The 25,655-nt window shown below is 33.4% G+C and overlaps 2 protein-coding genes across 6 annotated transcripts in view; one reads left to right on the top strand and one right to left on the bottom strand.

The window, feature by feature from the left end:
• LOC114347563 (rho guanine nucleotide exchange factor 18) overlaps nt 1-16,612 on the bottom strand; it is a 345,544-nt gene extending 328,932 nt beyond the window's left edge. The window contains exon 1 of one of the 2 annotated variants that reach the window (XM_050649938.1): nt 16,190-16,612. In XM_050649938.1, the coding sequence (XP_050505895.1) occupies nt 16,190-16,235 (46 nt within the window). In that variant the 5' untranslated portion in view covers nt 16,236-16,612. Of the gene's footprint in view, nt 1-4,168; nt 4,222-16,189 lie in introns of those variants that run through there. The other variant, XM_050649940.1, reaches the window with a different exon arrangement.
• LOC114347603 (uncharacterized protein C15orf61 homolog) lies at nt 4,319-25,455 on the top strand. 4 transcript variants are annotated; one of them, XM_028298287.1, is made up of 5 exons: nt 4,319-4,406; nt 16,072-16,133; nt 18,204-18,346; nt 23,783-23,966; nt 25,256-25,455. In XM_028298287.1, exons 3-5 carry the CDS (start codon nt 18,215-18,217, stop codon nt 25,381-25,383), a joined length of 444 nt encoding a protein of 147 aa, XP_028154088.1. In that variant the 5' UTR covers nt 4,319-4,406; nt 16,072-16,133; nt 18,204-18,214; the 3' UTR covers nt 25,384-25,455. The 4 variants fall into 4 exon arrangements, with proteins under 4 accessions (XP_028154088.1, XP_050505900.1, XP_050505898.1 ...); XM_050649942.1 differs by lacking the exon at nt 4,319-4,406 and adding an exon at nt 15,908-15,993; XM_050649943.1 differs by lacking the exon at nt 16,072-16,133 and having other exon boundaries at nt 4,383-4,406.
• Nucleotides 25,456-25,655: the final 200 nt, after the last annotated feature.

Raw genomic sequence — 25,655 nt, 5'->3', positions numbered from 1 at the left:
TGACCAACTAAAGTTAAACAGCCCCCCCCCCCAACTATTTTAATATCTTAATTAAAGACAATAGAGTGTAGACGCAAAGTAAAACAAATCACTTGAGAAAAGCACTCCGTCGAAATAGCTGTAGTGACATTAATTGGTAATAGATTTTGTGGAATTCGTGAAAACAAAAGTTTTCAGTGTTTTATTGTCAGATAAAATGAACTTCCATCAAGTAACGGTCGAAAACATCACTCATTTAAAAACAAACTGAAATTTGAAACAACAATCGCGAAAAACACCCGTTTAAAGTAATCACGATGAAACTCCACCAAAATTAAATTAAAAATTTACGGAGGACAAATCCTTCAGCTACCAGTATCGATTCCAAATAAAAACAACAAAAACTTCCTCAACCAAACTACGTTGCGTTAAAAAAAGCTTTCGAACGTGTTTGTTTCAAAAGATACAACTAAACAACCAACTACAAAACTTTCTGAGCAAGCAACACTCTAAATACCTGTTGTACTGTATCACTGCAAGAGACCTCGAGGCAAAAAGAAAGGAATAACACCAGCTTTCAGGACAAACAACAACTTAAGCAAATATATTAAGAACAACAAGATCAAAAAGAAAAAGCACTTACACAGTGGTGTAGACAAACTTATATGTAGTGACTGCCAAAAACTTGGTCAAACTGGTAGAACCTTTAAAAAGCGTATAGCAGAACACAAAAGGGCTTTTAATACTAGAAAAACGGATTCTACGTACGCACGTAGATCAGTGACGGGCAAAGTACGGCCAGCGGAAGTATAAAATCCGGCCCGCGAAAGTATTTAATCCGGCCCACCGAGGATCCACTGACATGAAGAGTATACATAGAGTCCTAACACAAAATGCATTTTTTCTATAATTCTGGCCCTTCTATAGCATTTATTGAACTTTGTTACCCCTCATTAAAAAAGTTTGCGCACCACTGTTCTAGATCATAATGGTTCTGTTAGTGACCAATTTCAAATTCTCCAGATTCAAAATAAAGAATTAAGCTATCCTTATTAGAATCTATCGAAATTAATAAATTAAAAAATACGGATATAATTCTAGTACATACGTTCTTTAAAGGTAAAATATTGCAAAACCTCTAAATTTTAAAAGAACCGCTTGGATTGACATGAAATTTGGCATACACACATAGCTAACAAGTCAAAGAAAAAAGTGATATTGTGCCGATGTGTGCTTCTGCCCTAGGGGTGAGTTTCACCCCCTTTTGGAGGGTGAAAAGTGTATGTTCGAAATAAGTCCGGAAATGGATAAAATGACTGATTCTAAGTAACTTTTGTTTTATAAAGTTTTTTCACCAAGTTAATACTTTTCGAGTTATTTGCGAATGAATATGTTAATTTTTCTACAAAATAACCACGTTTTCAGACGGTTTTTCGCAAATAACTCAAAAAGTAAGTATTTGGTCGAAAAAAAATTCTTATAAAAAATATAGCAAGTTAAAAAATTGAAAAACATAGTGTATATATATTAGGTAACTATACCTAGTAGACGCAGAGTTATAGCTAATAAAAAATAGGTTCATATTCGTCAAATTCCAAATCGAATATTTCAACGTGCCATAACCAAAAGACAAAGCGCTTTTTTGGGGAAAACTTATTTTAACTTTTTTAAAGTGTTTAAAAAAATGCTTATTTTTGTTTTTTAAAAAACAATTTTAGCATCAAAAGTAAACAAGTTAAACTCAAAATAAAGTTGGTCCCTTTTTTGCTAAGAAATCGGGAAAATCACCCCCTTATTAGCATTTCAAATGAACTTAATTGTTACCACTTCAAAAGTTTTTTACACCGTATGTATTGATCATATTATGATCTGTAAGTTTCATCGGTTCAAAGTCCTTATTTTTGAAAGAGCTGTAGTTAAAAGGGCTTGAACGAGTCACTTATCACGAGTGTATGCAAATTTAGAAACACCGAATCTTAACCAATTTTTGTGTTACAGAAAAACAAAAAATACAAAATATTCGGAAAACTAAAGCCGACTTTTTTTATTGTTTAAGATTTTTGGTATCTCTAACAATTTTTATGTTATTTTGAAAAAAAGCATGTTTCTCAAAATTAAAATTTTAAAAATTAAAACCTAATTGTTTCAAAAATAAGCACTTTGGATCGATGAAGCTTACATATCATATAAACACAACATAAGTAAAATAATTTGTGAAGCGATTAATTTCATTTAAGTTGCTAATTGGGGGGTGATCTTCCTGATTTTTTTTTTCCAAAACAAAAGGGACCAACTTTTTTTTGAGCGTAACTTGCTTACATTTGATGTTAGAAATTTTTTTTTTAAAACAGAAATAAAGCTTTTAAAAAAGTTGTAATGTGTTTTCCCCAAGAATGCTTCATTATTTGGATATTTCACATTGAATTATTATATTTGGAATTTTTCGAATATGAACCTATTTTTCATTAGCTATAACTCTGCTTTTGCTAGGTATAGAGACCTAATATATACACCATTTTTTTCACATTTTTATAGGCTATAGTTTTGCTAAAAATATTTTTTTCGACAAAATGCTTAAGGTTTGAGTTATTTGCGAAAAACCGTCTAAAAACGTGGTTATTTTGTTGAAAAATGAACATATTCACTTACAAATAACTCGAAAAGTATTGATTTGGTGAAAAAACTCTATAAAACAAAAGTTACTCAAAATTAGTCAATTTATCCATTTCGGGACTTATCTTGGACATATATTTTTTCACCCCCGAGATGGGGTGAAAATCACCCCCAGGTCAAAAGCACACATCGGCACCATATCACTTTTTTTCTTTGACATGTTAGCTACGCGTATGCTAAATTTCGTATCAATCCAAGCGGTTCTTTAAAATTTACAGCAAAAACCGTGAAAGAATGTACTATTCTGGATGACCAACTTGAGACAAACTAACAGCTCCCTCTCCCCAACTTATTCAGTTAAAGACTATAAAGTGTAGACGCATAGTAAAAACACATTACTTGAGAAAGGCTTTCTGCCGAAACAGCTGCAGTGACATTCAGTGGTAATAAATTTTGTAGGAGTATTGAAAACAGAAGTTTTCAGTGTTTTATTATCAGATAAAATGAACTTCCATCAAGTAACGGTCGAAAACATCACTCATTTAAAAACAGACTGACATTTGAAACAACAATCGCGAAAAACACCCGTTTAAAGTAATCACGATGAAACTCCACCAAAATAAATTAAAAATTTACGGAGGACAAATCCTTCAGCTACCAGTATCGATTCCAAATAAAAACAACAAAAACTTCCTCAATCAAACTTACAAATTTACGTTGCGCTAATAAAAGCTTTCGAACGTGTTTGTTTCAAAAGATACAACTAAACAACCAACTACAAAACTTTCTGAGCAAGCAACACTCTAAATACCTGTTGTACTGTATCACTGGAAGAGATTTCGACAGATCGGTCAAACTTTGACATCGGTCAAACTGGTAGAACATTTAACAAACGTATACCAGAACACAAATAGGCTTACAATAATATAAAAACATATTCTACGTACGCACTTCAACTTTTAGATTACAATCATTCTCTTAATGACCAATTTAAATTCTCCAGATTCAAAATAAAGCCCAAGTTACCCTCATTAGAATCTATAGATATTAATAAATTAAAAAATACACATATAATACTGGATGACCAACTTGAGACAAACAACTCCCCCCTCCCCAACTTATTCAGTTAAAGACTATAAAGTGTAGACTCATAGTAAAAAGACATCACTCGAGAAAGGCCGAAACAGCTGTTGTGACACTAATTGGTAAAAAATTTTGTGGAAGTATTGATAACAAAAGTTTTCCTTCTTTATTATTATCTAGATAAAATGAATTCCATCAAGTAACAGTCGAATAAATCAATTATTTAAAAACAAACTTAAATTTGAAACTACAATAGCGAAAAACAACCGTTTGAAGTAATAGCAATAAAACACCAACAAAATTAAATTAAAAATTCACGGAGGACAAATCCGTCAGCTACCAGTATCGATTCCAAATAAAAACAACAAAAACTTCCTCAACCAAACTTACAAATTTACGTTGAGTTAATAAAAGCTTTCGAACGTGTTTGTTTCAAAAGATATAATTAAACAATCAACTACAAAACTTTCTGAGCAAGCAACACTCTAAATACCTGTTGTACTGTATCACTTGAAGAGACCTCGACGCAGAAAGCGCTTCGAACGCTCCAGAACAACTGAAGATACCCGGCCGGGAGAACGTCGCGATGCCAAATCGATTGGCGACGCCTGCGCCGCGATGGTGCACCGCTCCAGAGGGACGTCGTCGGTTCCGGGATAGAAGAGCGACAGGGACTTCGATGTTATGAGAAATTGAATTTGCCTTTAGTTTTACTTTTTATTAAATACAAGGTAGGACTTTTTATATTGTAGTTTTAATCGATAGATTAGATAGTTGGTTCCGTTTATTTAATCCTCCCGATTTTGGTCAGTGGTAGTTCAGTTAAAGGGGTGAAGGGATGTTAAAAAAACGCTTTCCACGCATGAATTATTTTAGATATTAAGGATGGAAGTCGCTAGGGGCCAAATCTGGTAAATACGGTGGATTCTTCAACAATTTAAACTTTATGGATTTTAGCCATTATTAAAATACTCATATGACACGGTGCATTGTCCTAATGAAACATTTTTCAAAAGGGTGTCGCCACCGTTTTTTAAAAAATGTGGCAGGGAGATTACCGGAAAAAGCTTACATATTCTAGAATTGAATTAGTTTCTATAGATGTTTATCTGTTGGTGAAATCTCCGAGAATTTTCTCTGTTATGGTGGTTAACAATCTTGTTTAGAACATTTTTGTATTGCTTTTTCTTTTTCCTTTTAAGCGTTGTTTTTTCTTCGAGTCGAACGTTTTTATAATCCTCCAGAGTTAAAGTCGTTTTGCGTTGATGAAGTCTCTTATATTCTTCTTTTTTTTTTTTGTTGGTTAGTAGATTTGTTTTTTTTTTTTTGTCAAACCAATCTTCTCATCTTCTGGCCCTGTTTGGTTTTAAAATGCCTTTGGCCGCTGTATGCATAGCTTCTTTATATTTAGTTCAGCGTTCTTCTATGCCTTTAGTTTCACTTTTTATTAAACACAAGGTTGGACTTTTATATTATTATTACTATCCCGGTTTTTATAGCGTTTTCCGCCTTCCGGTTCCTAGTTTCATCGATCGTTCCATTCGCCAGAGTGAAGGTTCCTTTCCGACATTGCCTTCTGAATGCCGCCTAGCCAGGATTGTTTCGGCCTTCCTCTCTTCCTTCTTTACCTTGGCATAAGTTTTAAAATTTGTTATGGCAGCCTGACGTCGTCCATGAAGTGAAAATCTTGAAAGGCTGCAAAATACGCCTTCACAAGGTTCCTTTCCGACATTGCCTTCTGAATGCCGCCTAGCCAGGATTGTTTCGGCCTTCCTCTCTTCCTTCTTTCCCTTGGCATCAATTTTAAAATTTGTTATGGCAGCCTGGCGTCGTCCATGAAGTGAAAATCTTGAAAGGCTGCAAAATACGCCTTCACAAGGTTCCTTTCCGACATTGTCTTCTGAATGCCGCCTAGCCAGGATTGTTTCGGCCTTCCTCTTTTTCGTCTTTCCCTTGGCATCAATTTTAAAATTTGTTATGGCAGCCTGGCGTCGTCCATGAAGTGAAAATCTTGAAAGGCTGCAAAATACGCCTTCACAAGGTTCCTTTCCGACATTGCCTTCTGAATGCCGCCTAGCCAGGATTGTTTCGGCCTTCCTCTCTTCCTTCTTTCCCTTGGCATCAATTTTAAAATTTGTTATGGCAGCCTGGCGTCGTCCATGAAGTGAAAATCTTGAAAGGCTGCAAAATACGCCTTCACAAGGTTCCTTTCCGACATTGCCTTCTGAATGCCGCCTAGCCAGGATTGTTTCGGCCTTCCTCTTTTTCGTCTTTCCCTTGGCATCAATTTTAAAATTTGTTATGGCAGCCTGGCGTCGTCCATGAAGTGAAAATCTTGAAAGGCTGCAAAATACGCCTTCACAAGGTTCCTTTCCGACATTGCCTTCTGAATGCCGCCTAGCCTGGATTGTTTCGGCCTTCCTCTCTTCCTTCTTTCCCTTGGCATCAATTTTAAAATTTGTTATGGCAGCCTGACGTCGTCCATGAAGTGAAAATCTTGAAAGGCTGCAAAATACGCCTTCGCAAGGTTCCTTTCCGGCATTGCCTTCTGAATGCCGCCTAGCCAGGATTGTTTCGGCCTTCCTCTCTTCCTTCTTTCCCTTGGCATCAATTTTAAAATTTGTTATGGCAGCCTGACGTCGTCCATGAAGTGAAAATCTTGAAAGGCTGCAAAATACGCCTTCACAAGGTTCCTTTCCGACATTGCCTTCTGAATGCCGCCTAGCCAGGATTGTTTCGGCCTTCCTCTCTTTCGTCTTTCCCTTGGCATCCATTTTAAAATTTGTTATGGCAGCCTGCCACAACACAAATTACCAGCCTAACATAGCATGATACATAGACTGACAGAATGTCAAAAAATAACTTCGAATTAGAACTGAACATCATTAAACAAATAGCAGTAAACAATGGCTATAACGAACAAACAATTAATAAAATTTTAAACCAAAAACTCCATAAGAAAGCCCTGAAACTAGTCTATCCACCACCACATAAAGAACCCAGTACCTTCTGCTCTATCACATATACTGGCAAGATAACAACAAAAAATAGCCAGATACATAAAAAAGAAAGGAATAACACCAGCTTTCAGAACTAACAACAACTTAGCAAATATATTAAGAACAATAAGAGCCGAAAGAGAAAACAACTACAGAGTGGTATCTACAAACTAACTTGTGGTGACTGTCCGAAAACTTATATCGGTCAAACTGGCAGAACCTTTGACAAACGGATAGCATAACACAAAAGGACTTTCAACAATAGAAAAACAGACACTTCTACATACGCACTTCACCTTCTAGATTCTAGATCATAATCATTCTTTTAATGAAGAGTTGCAAATTCTACATATTCAAAATAAAGGCCTTAAGCTATCTTTATTAGAATCTATGGAAATTAATAAATTAAAAAATACAGATATAATTCTGAATGACCAACTCGAGACAAACAGCTCCCCACTCCTCAACCTCTTCAGTTAAAGACTTTAAAAAGACAAACTCATAGTAAACTAAATCACTTGAGAAAGGCACTCTGCTGAAATAGCTGTAGTCACATAGTTATAATAAATTTTGTGGAAGTATAGAAAACAAACGTTTTTAGTGTTTTATTGTTAGATAAAATGAACTTCCATCAAGTAACGGTCGAATCCATCAATTATTTTTACTTGTGTTTTTAAGCCTTGAAAATAGCCATTTTTCAGTTTTAAATTGTTTATAACTCAAAAAGAATCAACTTTAGAAGAAAAATTACAAAAGGCCTTTTTTGTTCCCAATGATCCAAAGAACCTAGAATACTGTCTACACGGGCCGAAAAAATTGATTTTTATAATTTGTTTTAAATCTCTTTTTTTTAATAAACAGAGCAATAACTCCGAAATTACGGCATGTAGATATAGGAAATGTTGCATAAAAAATAATCTGTATTTTTCAAGGACTTCAAAACGCAAAAAATATATAGAGTGTTCCATTTGAAATAAGAAAGTTCATTGGATTTTAAGAAAAAACGGAAGACAACAATGTAAATACCACCATAATATCGGCCTCATCATAATACCCTTACTCACTAAAACCTATAAAAATCATGCAAGCTGTTTCCGAGATAATTGGGGCGTTCCATACATAAAATTCACACTGTATTTATGTGAAATATGGTTGCTTAAAAAATCAGAAATGGTCTTTTAGAAATGGGAGAGAAAAATACAAAAAGATATGTACTCTGGGCTAATTAGCAAAATACAAGGAAAAGTTATTTACCAGCAATTTTATTGCTGGAATCGAATCTTATGATTGTATACAGGGTGTCCCAGACTAATTTAGCCACGCTATATCTCTTAAACGAATAGAGATTTTCGAATGGGACAAAAAGTGATATATTCTACTTGTAATACACTTTAATATGGCGTACAAAAAAATCATCCACTAAATATTCATCCCTTAGTTACAACCCCTAACTTTAATTTTTTTAATAGCACCCTGTATATTTTTTTATAGTTTTGGACGTGGTATTTTATTCTCTATTCAACACCTTTTTTTAAAATAAAATCGGTTCGTAAATAACCAAGAAATTATCAATGTATTTTTGTTAATTGTGTGTCCCAGACTAATTTATCCAGGCTATATTTCTTAAACGAATAGAGATTTTCGAATGGGACAAAAACTGATCTATTCAATTTGTAATAAATACACTTTCATATGGCGTAGAAAAAATATTCATCCCTAACTTACAGGGTGCTGTTTAAAAAAAATAAAATTAGGGGTTGTAACTAAGGGATGAATATTTAGGGGATAATTTTTTTTCTACGCCATGTTAAAGTGTATTACAAATATAATAGATCAGTTTTTGTCCTATTCGAAAATCTCTATTCTTTTAAGAAATATAGCCTGGATAATTTATTCTGAGACACATAATTAACAAAACTAAACTGATATTTTCTTGGTTATTTACAAACCGATTTTATTTTCAAAAAATGTGTTGAATAGATGATAGAAGACCACATCCAAAACTATAAAAAATATACAGGGTGCTATTAAAAAAATTAAGGTTAGGGGTGAATATTTAGTGGATGATTTTTTTACGCCATATTAAAGTGTATTACAAGTAGAATAGACCACTTTTTGTCCCATTCGAAAATCTTTATTCGTTTAAGAGATATAGCGTGGCTAAATTAGTCTGGGACACCCTGTATATTAATAATATAGGTATGCAAAGTCCGCAGATTGTGTGCTACTTTTTACTATAACGCCAACGATTTTAACTTTACACCAAAAACACCCAAATAAATATTCACCGTAATTAAATTCTGCATAGAAACGTGTTTTTCCCGATTTACTTCGACAAAAATTTTCCCCGGAAAATGCGGGTTTTTCCAACAAAGTCTTTAATTTTCAACTAAAGTTTTAGATAAGTAATTGTTTATCAATAATTAAACAACTTGGTAATATAAAAGCTCTTTTCGCATAGACTACAATTCCAGAAGCCGATAGAAACTGAATGAACAGTTTAGCAACAATTAAATTGTTAATTAAAAATTTACGGTCGCTATGATAACGACAATAATTATAATATGTACATAAGAATAACTATGATTTTTGTATAAAAAGACACTGTACCTATCTAATGTACTTTACGGAATTGAAATTTTACTATTTAAGCGGCCTCAGAAATATTTTAAAATTATAAACAATTTTTTGGCTTATAAACCAAAAGTTTATCTCGGGGAATATTAAATTAAATTAAATCTCGAAAACGGTATTGGAAAAAAAGCGGCTGGACGGTTCTTTTAATAGAAAAAACGTTTAATATTGATGAGTGGTTCCTGAGATACAACCGGTCAAAGTTGACCGGCATTTACGGCAAAGATATAAACAATAGGATCATAATTTTCAAACCATCACCTTTTTATTGCGGTCCTCTTTCTCCACACCAATTTTCATATCTTTAAAATACTCATAACATATATTATTTTAATAAAAACTATCGATATTATGAGTGAAAATTGCCAAAAAAATAGCAAAATTCCAATTAAAAATTAGTTTGGAGAAAATGTAATTCCAAAGTTCGAAATCGGTATACGTTAAAAAATGCATTTTCTCGGCTTCCCATGGAGCAATTTTCTTCATTATTTTTTTTTGTTCTTGAGTAACTGGAGTAGAGCCATCTAACTAACGCATTATTAAATATCAAACTTATTTCTGTTTTGTTATAATAGATTAATTCATTTATAAGAAAAGAAAACTAAGTACATATTTTTTCCAGTTGTAGACTTTTTTTTAGATAAACTTACTACAAGTGTATCTTTTAACATTAAAAATACAAATATTCTCATTTGAAAGCTGTATAATTATTTAAACAAATTAAAAATTTTTGTTATAATAAATAAATTAATTTATTATAACAAAACAAAAGCAACTTTGACATTTAATAATGCATTACATTATTACATAGTTAGATGGCTCTACTTGAGTTACTTGGGAACAAAAAAAGAATGAAGAAAATTGCTCCATGGGAAGCCGAGAAATGCATTTTTTATAACGTATACCGATTTTGAACTTTGAGATTACATTTTCTCCAACTTAATTTTTGATTGGAATTTTGCTATTTTTGGCAATTTTCACTCTTAATATCGATAGTTTTTATTATAATAATATATGTTATGAGCATTTTATGATAAAATTATAATCCTATTGTTTATATCTTTGCCGTAAATGCCGGTCAACTTTGACTGGTTGTATCTCAGGAACCACTCATCACAATTAAACGTTTTTTCTTTTAAAAGAAGCGTACTGCCGGTGTTTTTCCAATACCGTTTATATAATTTAATTTAATATTTCCCGACATATTCTATTTGTTTATAAGCCAAAAAATTATTTATAATTTTAAAATATTCCTGAGGCCGCTTAAATAGTTCAATTTCAATTCTGTAAAGTACATTAGATAGGTACAGTGTATTTTTATACAAAAATCATACTTATTTTTATGTATCGTAATTATTGTGGTTATTATAGCGACCGTAAATTTTTAATTAACAATTTAATTGTTGCTAAACTGTTCATTCAATTTCCATCAGATTCTGGAATTATAATCTATACGAAAAGAGCTTTTACATTACCAAGATATTTAATTATTGGTAGACAATTACTTATCTAAAATTTTAGTTGAAAATTAAGGATTTTGTTGGAAAACCCGCATTTTCCGGGGAAAATTTTCGTCGAAATCAATCGGAAAAAACACGTCTCTATGCAGAATTTAATTACGGTGAATTTTTATTTGGGTGTTTTTGAGTTAAAATCTTTGGAGTTATAGAGCAAAAATTGAAAAAAACACGATTTTCGGGCGCCATTGTGTTTATAAAAAAAGTAGCACACTATCTACGGACTTTGCATACCTATATTATAAGATTCGATTCCAGCAATAAAATTGCTGGTAAATAACTTTTCCCAAAAATGGCCTATTCGCCGATAATCTGCCCAGACTAATGGAGGTGTGAAGATAGAAGGTCAATCGAGAAGAAGGAATAATAAAGAATAATAAAGAACTTGAAGAATTATGTAACGAATCAAAAAAATGACGGAAAGAATGGGAAAAAAGAATTCTGAAAATGGTACTCTCAAGAAAGCCGTTACAAAAAAGAAGCAAAGGTAGACCAAGAATGAGATGAAAGGACAGTGTATACGAAGACTTACAAAAAAAAAAACACTGAATTAGAATTGGAATGAAAAAGCATTGGATAGAAATCAATGGAAGGAAGTGGTTAAAAAATATACGGAAAGACTGTAACAAATATTAAATGTATTTGATGTAAATAAATGTAAATACTAATGGTAATGGATAATGAAACTTTTTCACCTCAAGGCGTTCAAGGCCTGGTGAGCTTTATAAATAAATAAATATTATATTCAATTAGATCTTCTTTATGTGCCATCTCCCTTTAGAAGACTGGTTATCATCATTGCTATTTGGATTTTAGATACAGCTGCACAAACTCATAAATCATAAATTTCGCAGCCAAAACATCTTTCTTATCCCTATAGTTCTTCCTACAATAATTTTTCCCTGGATATGTTTTATAGGTGTTCATATAATTATATTTCTGCAAACATGTCCAAAATATTAAAGTTTTTGACTTTTGATAATCAACAGTACTTAATTAGGTACCATTTTTGTTTTCTAATTCTTCTGAATGAAATGCATTTGTTGTTTTATCAGTCCAGGGTATTTTCAATATTCTTCTATTAAATCAATAGTTAGAATGCTTCTATTTTGTTGAAACAGTACTTATTCATTGTCCATGTCTCCACAGCATATAGGATATATTTTACTAAAAGAAGTTTTAATTCTAAAGACACAGACACATTAAAAATGTTTTTCAAGAAGAGACAGAGTGAGAAATACAGACATTAGAGAGCAATGCAAAATTCAAGATATTGTAAGATGGGGAAGGCAGCGCAAGAGGATGTGGTACAACCTGTAACTCGAATGGATGAGAATAGACTCCCAAAAATTGCCCTAGAAAACAACCCGCCCAGTTCAAGACCCCCGGAAGCCCACCTAAAAGATGGAGGAATAGTTGGCAATCTACCTCCCAGGAAATTAACCAGAGGCAGCTTCAGAATTAAACAGATCGAAAGATCTCCAAGAAGAAAAAGAAGAAGAAAAATATCTACAGGGCAGAAAAATGCAAGTACAATTCTTTACTTACTCAATCTCGAAAGCATTGTTGTAAAGAATGAATTGAAAATAGTGGAAATAAACCTAAAATGTCTTGGCAATTGGTTAAGAGATTGAGGGTAATTCCAAAAATCATTTTAATTTTGGTTTGTAGGGTAATTCTCGGGTGCTTTCTAATGAAATAAATCAATTTATAGCAAATGTAGAGTCAGAAACTGTAAAGAAATTTTACGAAAAAAAAAAAATTTCAAATTAATACACCCACCGGCAAAATTAGCCGAACACCTTAAAAATGGGAAATGTTTGATGTCTTGAATTTCCTAAACCACTGGTCCGATTTGAGTGATTCTTTTAGTATGTTATAGCCTTATTATTTAAGAATATCGTTGTAATAATATTGTTGCTAGGCAGGTAAATATCATTTTGTACCAGGTGTACCAAGCATACTGTGTTTTTTTCTTAAAGTTTGGAACACCCTGTGGAATATTCTTGCATATGTAAAATATTAAAATCAATACTCGATTATAGACTTGGGCTTTCTTAACATTCTCCTATTTGATTCATTTACTTATGTAAGATAATAAAAAAGTTATGTGCGTTAACAACTATCCATGTTTTTCATCAATAAATCCTCATAGTAGGGTAGGAAAGTATACTAAATTTGCAGTTACTCGAGAGTTATGGGAACCTATTGGATTGTGAAAAGTATGTGCTAAAATCAGAATACGGTTAAGTTAAGTTTTCCATTAAGTGGGGGACATTTTATTTTTTAATTTAATTTTCTACTTTAAACAATCATTTTTCTCCGATTATAGCACTATCTATCCATAATTCGAAAAAATGTATCGCATAAAAGTTGCTTAATTTTACGTAAAGAATCCAAATCTGAAATAAAAATTGGCTGCTCCTATTTAATATTTTAAATTAAATCCCCCCTCCACCTCCGTGGGGGCTCGTGACACTCCACGGAGGAGGGTGGGGGGTAAATTAAAAATTTTAAATACGAACCCTGCGATATTTGGCGAAATGAACATCAGATCGTAAAACTGCAAAATACACCTATTCAATATTTTTCAAAAATCTACCGAGTGACACCAAACATGGCCCCCCACCGAGGTGGGGTGGGGGTTACTTTAAAATCTTAAATAGGAGCCCCCAATTTTTATTGCAGATTTGGATCCTTGACGTAAAAATAAGCAACTTTTATTCGCAACATTTTTTCCAATTATGGATAGATATAGCCTATATTTCCTATAATCGGAAAAAATGATTGGTGGAAATGGAAAATTAAATTAAAAAATGGAGAGTCCCACACTTTATGGAAAACTTAACTTAACTTTTTTTTGGTTTTAGCACCCACTCTTCACAATCCAATAGCTCCCCATAACGCTCAAGTAACTGCAAATTTAGCATACTTTCCTCCCCTACGATGAGGATTTATTGATAAAAAGCATGGCTAGTTGTTAAAGCACATAACTTTTTTATTTTCCAACATAAGCAAATGAATCAAAAAAGAAAATGTTAAGAAAGCCTAAGTTTACAATCGAGTTTTAATTTTAATATTTTATATATGCTAGAATATTCCACAGGGTGTTCCGAACTTTAAGAAAAAAAAACACAGTATGATTGTATCGCCCGGTATAAAATGACATTTACCTGTCTAGCAACAATATTATTACACCGATATTCTTAACTAATAAGGCTATAACATACTAAAAGAATCACTCAAATCGGACAACAGGATTAGGAGATTCGAGACATCAAACATGTCCCATTTTTAAGGTGTTCAGCTAATTTTGCCGGTGTGTGTAGGTACCAAAATAAAAAAATAATCATTGCATGTTTCTAGCTTCCGTTTCAGAGAAAGAAATAAACCAAAATAATAAATAACGTAAAACAAGCACAGCTCTGGTTAGGATGAAATATCAATCATCTTAATTAAATTTGTTTTCTGAGATATTCAGAGATTTCTCTTCTTTCAGTCAAAGTAAATTTCCTGAAACTTTAAAATTGGCAATTTTCAAGTCACTACATAAAAAAGGTGATGTTACTAAGATGGAGAACTATAGACCAATAAGCCTACTTCCATCATTCTCAAAAATATTCCAAAAAGTGATGTATTCCAGACTATAAAACTTTTTTTGCTACAAACAACTTATTTAATAGTTCACAGCATGGTGTTCGGTTGAGGAAACTACCTGGTGTAAAAAGGCAGTGAAGCAAAAGAATTGAAGAACCACCAGCCGGCCAGCCACAGGCTAGGCTGGAATGAAAAACTGATGATTTAAACAACTTAATTTAATACTAGGGCTAAATAAATGACAATTTCTGCATTTACTAGACATTAAGTAATAATGTTCTTATTTAGAATCTACAGAAAACTGCAGCATTGTCCTGACGAATGTAACATTACATACACTTCGCTTTCACTGAGTCTAGTTTTGGTACTATATCTAAGTACATCGATAAAGGCATAGCTGAAGGTATAGTATTTTTACTACAAAAGCGATATTACGAAGGTCAAAATTTTTGACGTAAGAGAACTGTCAAAACATTAGAATGTGACTTTTCATTATTGCCATGTTTATAATAAACATGGCAATAATGAAAAGTCACATTCTAATGTTTTGACAGGATAAATATTGCAATAATGAAAAGTCACATTCTAATGTTTTGACAGTTCTCTTACGTCAAAAATTTTGACCTACGTAATATTGCTTTTGTAGTAAAAATACTATAGTTTCTATCTTACAAGAAAAACCACTGGCAACACTAACGATTAGAATGGAAGAATTTAACTTTAACGTGACTTTAACTGCGATTTTTGGGAAACAAGACGTACTGTTAATGACCAACTTAATAACACTTAAGAAAAAGACTAATGCAATGTAACCATTACGTTACAATTACAATATAATTAGTTAGTGAAGCAAACTTTTAGTGAAATAAAAATCTCCTACCTTTAGGGGCCGTTCAAGTATTATGTAACGCAGGGGGGGGACAAAAATCTTCAAGAATTGCGTTACGCAATATTAGAGAGCGTTACGCAGGTGGGGGGAGGGGTCAAAAATCTTCAAAAATTGCGTTACGTAATACTTGAACGCTCCCTTAGCTGCCGGCGGCAATAACCAAATTATTCGGACAGCGGAGGGCGATATGGCTTAAATCTTATCAGGGTGAAACGGAATTTCATCACTGCCTATGTAGGTACTATACATACATGTTTTATATAGGTATGTGCTTTTTTTAGTCCTGTAACACTGTGTCCTGAGGTACTCCATAATTCACTTTCTTAAATTCACTAGCTTCTCCTAATATTTGAACACATTGAGTTGTTTTGAAGATAGTACGTAGTACCGTTTAAGTTCTAGTGCAGTTCCACTAAAGTCAATTCTCTCCAGTGTTGCAAGAAGGCCTGGATGGCTCACTCTATCGAAAGCTTTAGCCAAATCAACAAAGGTACACAAAGCAGGCTTTTTGATCAGTTGCTTTTGCTAAGTTATATAATAACGAGGTTTGAAATTATTAAAAAGAGCATTAGTCTAGCCATTCTAGTGGGTGTTGAAATAATTTTACATTTGTTACAGATTATAGATAGGAATATCATGTTTTTATTTTATTCACTTACTGAATAATCACAAAGAAAACAAAGTATAAATAAGTATATTTATAGTAAACAAATAAAGAAACGGAAGCAGTCCAAAAAAATCTAACCTCGTCAATTTCTAGGTGACATGTTGTAGTACCATCCTGATATTCCTACTTGATTATTGAATAAGTTTGTAAATAAGGTAAGAAAACCCCTCTTTTATCTTTTAACGCTACATAAAAGTTGTATAGTACTCACCTGAAGAAACAGGAATTAAAAGATCTTGCTCCAAATGTTTATCCATGTTCTATCTACAATGTCCCATTTTAACAGATTCAATTGTTTTCTAAAAAATATCAATTGAAAATCGAGTTTTTAACTAAGTCCATATTAACCCAAACTTATCGATACAAATATTTTTAGCGTTAACATCAATACAAACACTTTCAAAAACTTAGTTTCACATTGTTCACCTTCACTTTGTTAATATTATCTTTAGCAAATCATTCTTCACGTTAATCTATATTTTAAAATGTATAACAGATGTCTAGTTCTTTCGTCACTAATTCTATTTTAATTTTTTTAATAAAGGAAAGTTTTAGGAGCTCTTGGGAGCGCCCGTGTTTTGACACTTATTCCTTTTATTTATAAAATAAAAATAAATGCCATTTCTTGATCGTTCATTCCATTTCTTGTAAAAAGCACTGTTGCCAATCCATTCAACATTCTTTTTCAACGTCAGTACTGTGACGTCATGGCTAGGTACGACCTTGAAATTTAAAAAGATCGCACCCTTTTTTGTAAAAAGTATTTCGTGGAAATTGGTGCATATTTACAGTTAATTATGTTTAAAACTATATATAAGTACCATAATATATGAAACAGTAGAAGGATTATTTAATGCGCTATTGTCAAAAATGTAGTTTTAGTTTATCACTTTTCAGCTTTAATTTTTCATTTGAAAACATTTTATAAGGCAAAATTTTTCCAGCGAGGTGGTAGATTTTAATTTTATTTCTAATTGTTACAAATAGTTACATTTAATTATTGTTCTCCCACTACTTGATTTATATACAGTCCAATCCGCTTATTGGAATAGCCTTCGTGCCAATCAAAAGTATTCCTATAACCTGGATATTCTAATAGCCGATCATAGGTCGCTAGTAGAAACGTTTCCGGACCTCAAATTTCTATTACTTAAACCGGGATATTCCTTTAAGAGGTATTCTAATAAGCGGGTTTGACTGTATTTGTCCTCTATTAATGGACAGCGCCGGTACTTAATTATGCCTCTATATAACAGCCCGTTAGTTAACGGAGGTTTAATCGGGACCTCTTTAGGGTCTCTTGCCTTGTAATAAATGCAATTATAATTATTATTATACTTATTTTAATTATTATAATACTTGTAATACTGTAATTGCATTTATTACAACGCAAGAGACCCTAAAGAGGTCCCGATTAAACCTCCGTTAACTAACGGGCTGTTAATCGAGGCATAAAGTACCGGCCTTAATTAATAGACAGAATAGAAAAGGCTAGAGCAAATTTTAACAAAACAAGAAAAGTGCTCTGCACAAGAGATTTGAAGTTGGAGCTAAGAGTTAGGTTGGCTAGGTGCTACGTTTTCTCGACTTTGTTTTATGGAATGAAAAACTAGAATCATTCGAGTTGTGGGTGTACAGAAGAATTCTGAAAATATCGTGGACAGAACACGTCACAAACAAAGAGGTTCTGAGAGAGCTGAATAAAGAAATGGAAATCTTAAATACCATCAAAACAAGAAAATTTAAATATCTCGTACATATTACACGTGGACAGAGATACAACTTGCTCCAATTGTTTATGCAGGGAAAGATTCAAGAAAAAAGAAGCATAGAGAGACGCAGAATATCGTGGTTGCGCAACCTGAGAGAATGGTACGGATGTATATCAAATGAACTTTTCAGAGCAGCGTCTCTAAAATCCGAATAGCTATGATAATTGCCGGCTTCCGACGCGGAGATGGCACTTAAAGAAGAAGAATGACTAAATATTTAAAGAAAGTCAAGGGAATATTTACAAGTTCCTAACCAATCTGTAACTCTTCTCAGGAACACATGATACAAATTCACTAAAACTCTGTCTACAGTTCTTTATCTCTTTATTTTTTATTTCATACGCCATAGGTAGAAGATATTATAAAGGTTCCTTGCTTGAATTAGGTAGCTAATACTTTTTTCCTTGACGTAACACGTGCTATAAATGGCTATAATTACAACTCTATTTTTAGGTAATCGTAATATGGTCGTAAAAATTCAAACAAGGAATATATTTTATAATTTTCGTAATAAGCATAAACCAACTTCTTCGGAGGTGCTTACAAATTATATCAAGCAATGCCAAGAACCACCTTGGACTTCATATTTCGTTAAAGTAAGTGATATAAAGTGTATTAAACAGAGTAAAATATTGTAATATGAGATACCTAATATAGTTCTTAGGAAAGACAATTTTTCAAAATTGCGCAAAAAATTAAAAAATTTCAAAAAACTTTTAACACGATTATTTAATTTTCGCGCATTTAAGAAGTAAGCAGGTATTTGGCAAACACGTCAACAAATTCTGCTAACAAAAAACAAAGCCTAACAGAGAGCAACAGCATTAGCATTAGATAATTATGTCAAGTATAGAAGGGCCAGGCACGGAAAAAAGAAGGATTCTGGTGGAAGTGATACACTCCACAATTATACACTAAGCGCCAAAATTAACGCACCACCTTAAAAATGGGACATTTTTAATGTCTCATATTTCCTAAACCTGTTGTCCGATTTTAGTGATTTTTTTAATATGTTATAGCTTTATTCTTCAAGAATATCGATGTAATAATATTGTTGCTAAACAGATAAGTGTCATTGTATACCGGGTGTAACAATGTTAGTGTGTTTTTTCCTTAAAGTTTGGAACACCCTGTGGAATATTCTAGCGTTTATAAAATATTGAAATTACAACTCAACTGTAACCTTAGGCTATTTTAACATTGTGATTTTTGATTCATTCGCTTATGTTGGATAATAAAAAAGTTAGGCACTTTAATAATTAGCAACGTTCTTCATCAATACAGGGTGTTTCTAAATAAGTGCGACAAACTTTAAGGGGTAATTCTGCATGAAAAAATAATGACCGTTTGCTTTGTAAACATATGTCCGCAAATGCTTCGTTTCCGAGATACGGGATGTTGAATTTTTTCTTACAAACTGACGATTTATTTATTGCTCTAAAACCGGTTGAGATATGCAAATGAAATTTGGTAGGTTTTAAGAGGTAGTTATTGCGCATTTTTGGCATACAATTAAGAATTTTATATTCACCATTGGCGTGCATACGGGTCATATTACCCAGTCATATTACCCGTATGCACGCCAATGGTGACTATAAAATTCTTAATTGTATGCCAAAAAAATGCACAATAACTACTTCCTAAAAGCTACCAAATTTCATTTGCATATCTCAGCCGGTTTTAGGGCAATAAATAAATCGTCAGTTTGTAAGAAAAAATTCAACATCCCGTATCTCGGAAACGAAGAATTTGCGGACATATGTTTATAAAGCAAACGGTCATTATTTTTTCATGCAGAATTATCCCTTAAAGTTTGTCGCACTTATTTAAAAACACCCTGTTTTGATGAAGAACGTTGCTAGTTATTAAAGTACCTAACTTTTTTATTATCCAATATAAGCGAATGAATCAAAAAGCAAAATGTTAAAATAGCCTAAGGTTGCAGTTGAATTGTAATTTCAATATTTTATATACGCTAGAATATTCCACAGGGTGTTCCAAACTTTGAGGAAAAAACACACTAACATTGTTACACCCGGTATACAATGACACTTATCTGTTTAGCAACAGTATTATTACATCGATATTCTTGAAGAATAAAGCTATGAAATATTAAAAAAATTACTAAAATCGGACAACAAGTTTAGGAAATAAGACATTAAAAATGTCCCATTTTTAAGGTGGTGCGTTAATTTTGGCGCTTAGTGTATATGTGGCACCTGTGTAATTAAGTAAGGCAAAAAACAAAAGTACAAAAAAATGTTAGAGAAAGTCCAAAGAAAAGTCTTATTAAGGGTTTTGTGCGCCTACAGAACGACCTCGATAGTAGCCCTACAAGTTATACTTAGGGTACCACCAATACACCTGCTGGTAAAAGAGGGAGCCAAACATACTGCAAGAATAATCAACAGAAGAGACAAATAAGAACAGAAACCATCATAAAATGGCAGCAAGAGTGAGTAAACGAGCGGAGGGCTGCATGGACAAGGACTCTATCGAAATCTCTATCATCAGATGCATGTATTTTCTACGTTATTATATAGAGTAGAGGCCTGGACGATTTCTGAAACTTCTTTAAGAAAACTTGATGCCTTCGAGATGTGATGTTACAGACGCATTTTAAGAAGTTCATGGGTGGATCGTAAGATCGTATGACTAATATTGAGGTCCCACGTAGAATGAGCAAGGAATGCGAGAATATTAACACAATCAAAGAGCGCAAACTAGAATATCTTGGCCATGTTATGAGGAAGGAACAGAAATATGGCTTGTTGTAACTCGTTCTTCAGGGCAAGTTATTTGGCAAGAGAGGACCAGGAAGAAGAAGAATATCGTAGCTTCAAAACCTGAGAAAGTGTTTCAATATTATCTACAACCGCACTATTCCGATTAGCAGCAAGCAAAGTTAGGATAGCCATGCTGCTCGCCAACATTGGAACGGATAAGCACCGTAAGAAGAAGAAGAATAGTTTCCGATATATAGATACTGCAAACCTCGTCGTGAATCCCCCGTCGTGTGTTGTGTACACTTACTTAATTAAAAGAAAAAGAAAAATATAAGAGTATGTAAACCTAGCTGAACGCTTTCGCCATACAAAGCCATCTTTATAGAGCTCTGAAGACGACTTAGCGCTCAACTAGGAATTAACATTACCAGAGAACGGCAGTTCTCGCCAGTTGCGCACACCCACACCCCCTACACGCGACACTATATACACGAAATTTTCGATTTTCTAGATATGACAGAATTGAAAATTGTGCCAACTCCCATCTTAAAGTTCAGGAAAAGACTCACCCATTCATATATCAACCATCCATTTTGGTCCAAGGGTGTGGATTTTACGGCCCTTCCTATTTAGGGCCTGTTTTTCGTTCTCGTCCCCAAAACTCCCAAAAACTTCAAAAATTTAACTCCGACCTTTGCGGCTTCTAATAGTACTGATCATTACCTTTCCAACGCATGTCTAATTTTGAAAATCGGTTATACTATTCAAAAGTTACCGAGCTCAGAAATATGACTCAATTTCTATATAAAAAAGGGAAAATGTTTGTGGATATTTATGTATGTATGTGGCTGGAAAAGTTAAACCGATCTGAATTTTTTTTCTGTGTTTGAAGAGGGGGTCAGGGCCGATTCAGAACCGGTGTAGTTTGTGATTTTTGACCACCCATAAGCTAGCTATAGGACTTGGTAGGTACAAAACGCCATATTTTTTGGGGGTATATATCTTCGGTTCAAGAAGAGACAGGAGAACCGCAAATACACCAAATCAATAGTGTCGAGTTAAGCTTTCAAATGGTGTCTAAGCCGTCAGGATCAGACATACACACGGCTCAGTATCGCCGAAAAACTGAAAAACTAAACTTTGAAAATTTTGGTTTTTCAACAATTACTTAAAATTTCGACCTACGAATTGCGCCAATAACTGAGCGTTTGTAGAAGGACTCTAGCTAGACGAATCTGACGGTGTATACCTCATATCCGGGAAAATAAGAATTTTTAAGTTATAGGCTTCATAAGTATGATCAAATCTATTTCCTATAGGAAAAACGGTTTTTCAAGCTCAATAATTCCTGTAATAGCTTCAGTTATCATACTTGACCTTAGATGCATCAGATACTACTTGTCAATACGTTTCAAACTCATGTTTCGTGATCAAAATCGGTTAAGCCGTTTAGAAGTAATTAAGCTACAAAAGTATAATAAAATTAACGATTATTCCCGAAATGGTTTATGTAGTTGTAGTGGTTACGACGCTAAATTTGATCTGGCAACGGGCAATCCGAGTTCATTAACCGGCCATCCCAATAATTTTTTTCAATCTATTTCGAATAGAAAAAAATCTAGTGTACATTCGATGGACAATAGATCATTTGGGAGATAATGCGACAAAGGCGACCATTTATAAAGCTTAACGTGTAATCGAGAAAAATTGCATTCAACTTCATACATTTAATTTATAAAAAAAGTTTTGAAAAACTCCGCCTCCGGTAAGTGCTGGGTGGATTGAGTAGCTCAGTAAATGCCGGTGCCGGTCCCAAGCCCGGATAAAGGAGGAGGGTTGAGGCGATGGGCTAGCAACTCGTCCCTTGTCAAAAGAAATAAATGCTACAAATTTCGACAAAACGCCTCGGAATGCGGACGGATCAAAACAAAGACGACTAATGCAACGGAAAAGGAAAATGATATTGGCTACATGGAATGTGCAAGGACTTAAAACCAAACAAGCAGAAGTATTCAAAGAATTAGCGGAAAGAAAAATAGATGTATGTGTTCTTACCGAAACCAAGAAAAAGGGAAAATGAAATGAAGAGATAGGAGAGCATATACATATCTTCAGTGGAGTGAGCAAAGATAAAAGAGCTAAGAGAGGAGTCTCTATTGCTATTCGAAAAAATCTTAAAAATAATATTAAATCGTGGACTGAAGTAAATGAACAACTGCTGATGCTGGAAATGACAAAGAATGGGCACAATATCGTAATTGTCGGAGTGTATGCCCCAAATGAAGATGCAGATCCAGAAAGTAAAGACGATTTCTACGACAAGATGAATGAAATAATCTCTCAAGTTAAAGATAACTGTGAAATCTATGTACTAGGAGATTTAAACGGCAGAATAGGTAGAGAAGAAAATAATAGAGTCGTAGGAACATATGGGGAACAACTAACCAATGACAACGGAATGCGTCTTAGAGATTTTTGTGAAACAATGTCTCTCAAGATTATGAATGCATTTTTTCAACATAGAGACATCCACAAATTTACATGGATACAACCTACTAGGAATCTGCGCTCGATAATCGACTATGTAATTCAACGTCAAACTTCCCACCTGAAAACCACTGACGTAAGGGTATACCGTGGATCAGAATGTGGATCCGATCATCGTTTACTTATGGCCAACGTGATAGTTAACTATCGCAAAAACAATAATACTCAGGTACAGAATATAGAAAAGGGACAAGAAGTAAGATCTCATAAATATAACCTAGAAAGCTTGAAAGAAGACTCAACGAAATTTCTATATAAATTACGACTGGCCACAAAATTACAAAATGTGGGACGAGAAAATATAACAGCGGAAGAATTATACCAGCAAATTAAAAAATACATTCATGAGGCTGCAAGTGAAGCTTTGGGGTATAAATACAAACATGAAATAAAAAATACAGGGCGCCACAAAAGAGTTTCAAAATTCAAACTGTATCAAAGTTACTCTTTTGTGGCGCGTTTTACTTCAAATTTAGCAAATATTATGGAAAAATCTTTTAAAATAAAACTAAAATTTTATTTTGCATCAAAATGAAAATACATTTTCGCGCCACGTGATATTCATATCAGATCTTTTGTAGCTGGAATATTGTATGCGTCACTCATTTTTACGGCGTTTAGCGGTTTTTTATTCTTGTTATTTTATACACTTTTAAGATTATATAGTTCATTAGTCTTATTGTCTTATATTAGTATATAGGAGCATCAATGTAAATTATGTAATTCCTTAAAAAAAATAATATTTCGTTTTGATTCTAGTATTCTAGCATAACTGACGATCAATGGGGCAAATCTCATTTCAATTGGAAAGTAGGAAAATCAAATTATCACATACTCAGGACCGGCTGTTTCCCGTATATTAAGTATCACTGCACGAAGAGGGATCCTCAGGACCTTAAATTTGATGATATATTTTTCAAGGCTATAAAGGTTTTAAATTTAGGTAAGTCGTCCAAAAATTTTATTTGAGTAATACAATCAGGAACGGAGAACCTGAACGTGGAACAGGAGCCAGAAGTCAGGAGAGGATAATATAAAAAAAAAGGATAGTAAAGGGAAGACAGGTGATAGAAGCCCTGAATTCCGGTACCGTGACAAAAAAAATGTAAGAACAGAAAATAAAAATTTAGTTTAAAACACATTATTAAAACCAATAGTACTAACCTATGGAGCTAAACTCTGGCAAATAATCAAGAAGTCAAACGTTAAATTATTAACCACTGAGATGGATTTTTAGAAATCAGCAAGAAGATCTGGATTAGAACACATAAAAAACAACATCAGACAACAAATGGGAATAGAAAAAACAACCATTACTTGTCATCGAGAGAAACAGCTATCATAGTAACGTAAGGGCAGGTAAGACGAATGGAGGAAAGAATAGCTACCAAAAAAGTGTTAGAATAGACCCCCACAGAAAACGAAAACAAGGAAGACCAACAACCATATGGATAAAGGGCATCACCAAGGCGATGTCGGAAAGAAATTTAACAGATGAATGCCACAACAATAATATAAATGATAGTGGCGATTAGGAACGGAAAAGCGTCGCAGGCAACCAAATAACGTTTACAAAACGTTGAAAAGACGTCATAATTATCACCAAACCACATCAGTTTGTCACGTTTTTTCGACGTCGAAAGTCACGTGAATATGTCCCACCATAACTGACGTCATTTTTATCACGTTTTAAATACGTGATATAAAAAACGTAGTTTTTAAGTCGTTTTTTTAGATGATTTTTCATTTTATGGTTTTAAAAATACACAATAATAATTTTTATTCGTCTGGGCGTTGTTGGTATTGGAATTTTTCATTTAACTATTTTAAATTTAGCTTATAGGCTAAAAGTAAAACCAAATGGGAGAGTATAAAATTCATATAATTACAATAGGTACCCTCAATGCAACATTATAAAATTATCACTTTTTATATAGGGATATGACAATTTAAACTTACAAACGTCAATATACAACAACATTAAAAGCATTGACTCGTTAAGCTCCTCCCATTTTTGTGACGTCAGATTTGGGCTGTCTGAAATGAAAACGTGTTTTCAACGTATTTTAACGTCATTAATCTTACGTATTTAAAATCACCTACAAAAGACCTTTATACGACGTAATGGTCAAACACGTATATATATTCAACCAAAAGCTGACGTTTCCTCGACGTTATTGACGTCACTTGGTTGTCTGGGGTATAACGCTATAATTTTAATATTCTTTTTAGGGATCCCTTGCCTCGCGTATGGTGTTTCAGCAATATTTTTAATTCGACATACGGAAACGGTCAGAATGAAGAAGGGAAATGTAGACATTTACTTTTTGTATCCCGAAGATAAAGGATCGCTTCACTAGAAACGACAAATACATAAGATAATAATAAAAATGTATTGTATAAACTTTTTGAAAATAAAATGTAGACTGTCACTTTTTGTGTTGATTTTTGTACTGTTTAATCCTGGTTTCTTTCTTTCAGCCTGATATGTGTTCCTTGCACGTTTAAAGATAAATCCTGGCATTAATATAAAGCATCCCATTCATACATGCAATAATTCCAAACTCCAGTGTCCAGTATAGTCTTGTCTAGGGGATTTCCCCAATTCCCCCTGCCCCGTCGATTCGCCAAT

This window comes from Diabrotica virgifera, chromosome 4 (genome assembly GCF_917563875.1).
Source record: "Diabrotica virgifera virgifera chromosome 4, PGI_DIABVI_V3a".
NCBI classification, from domain to species: Eukaryota; Metazoa; Arthropoda; class Insecta; order Coleoptera; family Chrysomelidae; genus Diabrotica; species Diabrotica virgifera.
Note: the sequence above shows the minus strand (reverse complement) of the source record. Positions and strands in the feature narration are given on the sequence as shown.

Bases quoted from the DNA above. Each gene is read 5' to 3' on its own strand.
- LOC114347603 (XM_028298287.1), top strand. From the start codon at position 18,215: ATGGTCGTAAAAATTCAAACAAGGAATATATTTTATAATTTTCGTAAT. The intron at 18,347-23,782 runs GTAAGTGATATA...TTTTGATTCTAG, and splicing joins GGACTTCATATTTCGTTAAA to TATTCTAGCATAACTGACGA. The intron at 23,967-25,255 runs GTAAGTCGTCCA...TATTCTTTTTAG, and splicing joins TATAAAGGTTTTAAATTTAG to GGATCCCTTGCCTCGCGTAT.